Below are 2,500 nucleotides of genomic sequence, written 5' to 3' on the forward strand. Positions count from 1 at the left end.
GGAAGAGTACGTATCTTGAAGCGCCTTGAAATTTCGAATTGTACATCCTCTCTATTAACCTTACCAGTTTGCGGAGGAAATGATATTGAAGAAAAGTGTCTTAGAATGTTATGTTCTATCAGATTCTTCATTTATGGTGTCATTCCATTAACACTATAATAATTATGTAGTACTGAAAGTAAAAAATCAACGATAGCTACAATGTTAATAATGAAATCAAAGTATGATTAGGAATGACACCTAACACCAAACGAATCTAAATCTAATCTTGCCGTATCCGATAGAGCTTAACTTTCTGAAACAATTTTCTTCTATCTCATTTACTTTGCAAACTAATAACAATATTAGAGGATATGTAAAAGGCCACTGCTAAAATAAAATGCCGCAAAATCGAAAAAAGACAAAAAATCGAACGACACTGATGCGGGATGACGAACGCGAGGGAAATTAAATGAATCATTAAGAACTGGTCTTGGTAGTGACGTGACGTTAGACACTATTAGAGTCGATAAGAAACATGGAAAATCACGTGACGATAAAGCTGTACCAAAGGAAAATTAGCTGAAATATAAATCGGTTACATCACGGCAAAGGATCTTGAAGACACAGGTCGACCATCCTCGATTAAATGGTTAAGGTAAGAAATTTTCTAAATCGGTACGAGATACAGAAGTGAAGGTTTTGCAGACCAGGATGAGGGTAGGGGGTTGCAGCAGTGTCCCTGAAAAGAGACTTAAGAAGCGAAGCCCCCAAATTCCTATGGCTATGTATTGTTATAGCTAAATTGTTTAATAATTTGCCTCAACATTTCGCCTTTACCCGCAATTTCCCCTAACACTTATCGTAGCCTCCCCAGCTATCGGGCTCGATTTCGTAGCTGAGCTTCGTCTACGACGGGAATGAACGCTAGGTTCATTCGAAACACGACCAGAGCGTCAGTAAACACAGCGTTTGCAGGGATATTCGTTTGCTGTCATTTCCAATTTTACCAAAAACAAATACATATATATGTGTGTGTGTGTGTGTGTTTGTGTGTGTGTGTATCATTATCATTATTATAATTACTGTTATTATCATTGTTATTATTATTATTGTCATTATTATTGTTGTTATCATTTTCATTATTATTATTATAATTATTATTGTTATTATTACCATTACTTTTATTAGTATTATCATTATCGTTTCAATTATTACTGCAATTACATTTATTATTGTTATTAATATCATTATTATTATCATTATTATTATTATTATTATTATTATTAATGTTATTATCAGTATCATCATTGTTATCATTACTTTTATCATTATTATTGTTATTTTCTTGTTGTTATTGTTCTTATTCCTTTATTCTGCCATTATTATTATTGTTATCATTTCTGTCACGAGTAATATCTTCATTATAATTATTATTATCATTATTATATATTATATTTACTATTATTTTTATTATCGTATTTATGATATGGATAATAATGATAGTAATGATAATGATAATAATAATGAGGATAATGATGGTGATCATCATCATCATCATCATCATCATTATCATTATCATCATCATTATCATCATCATCATCGGCAGCAGCATACTATTTACCATTATTTTATCATAATGATAATGATAATACTATTAATAATATAATAATAACAATAATGATGATGATGATGACGATAATAATAATACTAATAGTAATAACAATAATACTAGTAATAATCGTTATTATCATTGTTATCATCATCATTATCATTATTATGATTATTATTATATCGTGTCATCATCTATGATCATCATCATCATCATTAGTAGTAGTAGTAGTATCATTAGTATCATTATCGTTTCATCATCACTGTCGGCATCATCATCCTTCTTGTCATTATAATTCTCTTATTCATATTGTTGGCACTGGATACGAGATCATCAAGTAGCAATGTGTAAGTTAAACATCGTACTTCGAAAGTAAATGGGCCTCGAATGTAGTAATAATTTCATAAATAAGTAATTTCTGTAGTAAATAAATAAATAAATAAGTAGGTTCATTTAATCCAGTAACGAATGAGACATAATTTTTGTTATTACATACTAATATGTTTTGTTGTCTCATTGTTTAATTACTTAATATACGTTTACATTCTTTATCAAACGTATTCAAGTTACATGATAATGTAAGTGAATATACTGTTCATTTTTACTGACTAAAGTGAACCCTAAAGTTACTTTTTTCTCCAAATGTCAGATGTCAAAATATATTTCTAGATATTGCGATACGTTTGGCCGGTTGTTTCAGTAGTAAAGAACTTTCGTTAAGCCAATTCTTCAAAACCACGGAGAAAAGCAATGAATGTAAAACCAGGTAGGTCCACTTCCATTGGGCCTGTTGAACCTGAAAATTAAATTGACTTTTTCGCAAGAATATTCTGATGACTGTTATTGGTAAGGTACTCATTATTATCATAAATTAAAGGGGGGAATTTTGGTTTTAACTTTTGGCAAGTA

At 30.1% G+C, this 2,500-nt stretch overlaps 1 protein-coding gene across 1 annotated transcript in view; it reads left to right on the top strand.

Moving 5' to 3' along the window:
* Positions 1 to 628: 628 nt before the first annotated feature.
* LOC119575899 overlaps positions 629 to 2,500 on the top strand; it is a 4,403-nt gene continuing 2,531 nt past the window's right edge. The window contains exon 1 of the mRNA XM_037923436.1: positions 629 to 637. Coding sequence (XP_037779364.1) covers positions 629 to 637 — 9 coding nt within the window. The remainder of the gene's footprint in view (positions 638 to 2,500) is intronic.

Source organism: Penaeus monodon, chromosome 8, assembly GCF_015228065.2.
Source record: "Penaeus monodon isolate SGIC_2016 chromosome 8, NSTDA_Pmon_1, whole genome shotgun sequence".
In the NCBI taxonomy this organism is placed as follows: domain Eukaryota; kingdom Metazoa; phylum Arthropoda; class Malacostraca; order Decapoda; family Penaeidae; genus Penaeus; species Penaeus monodon.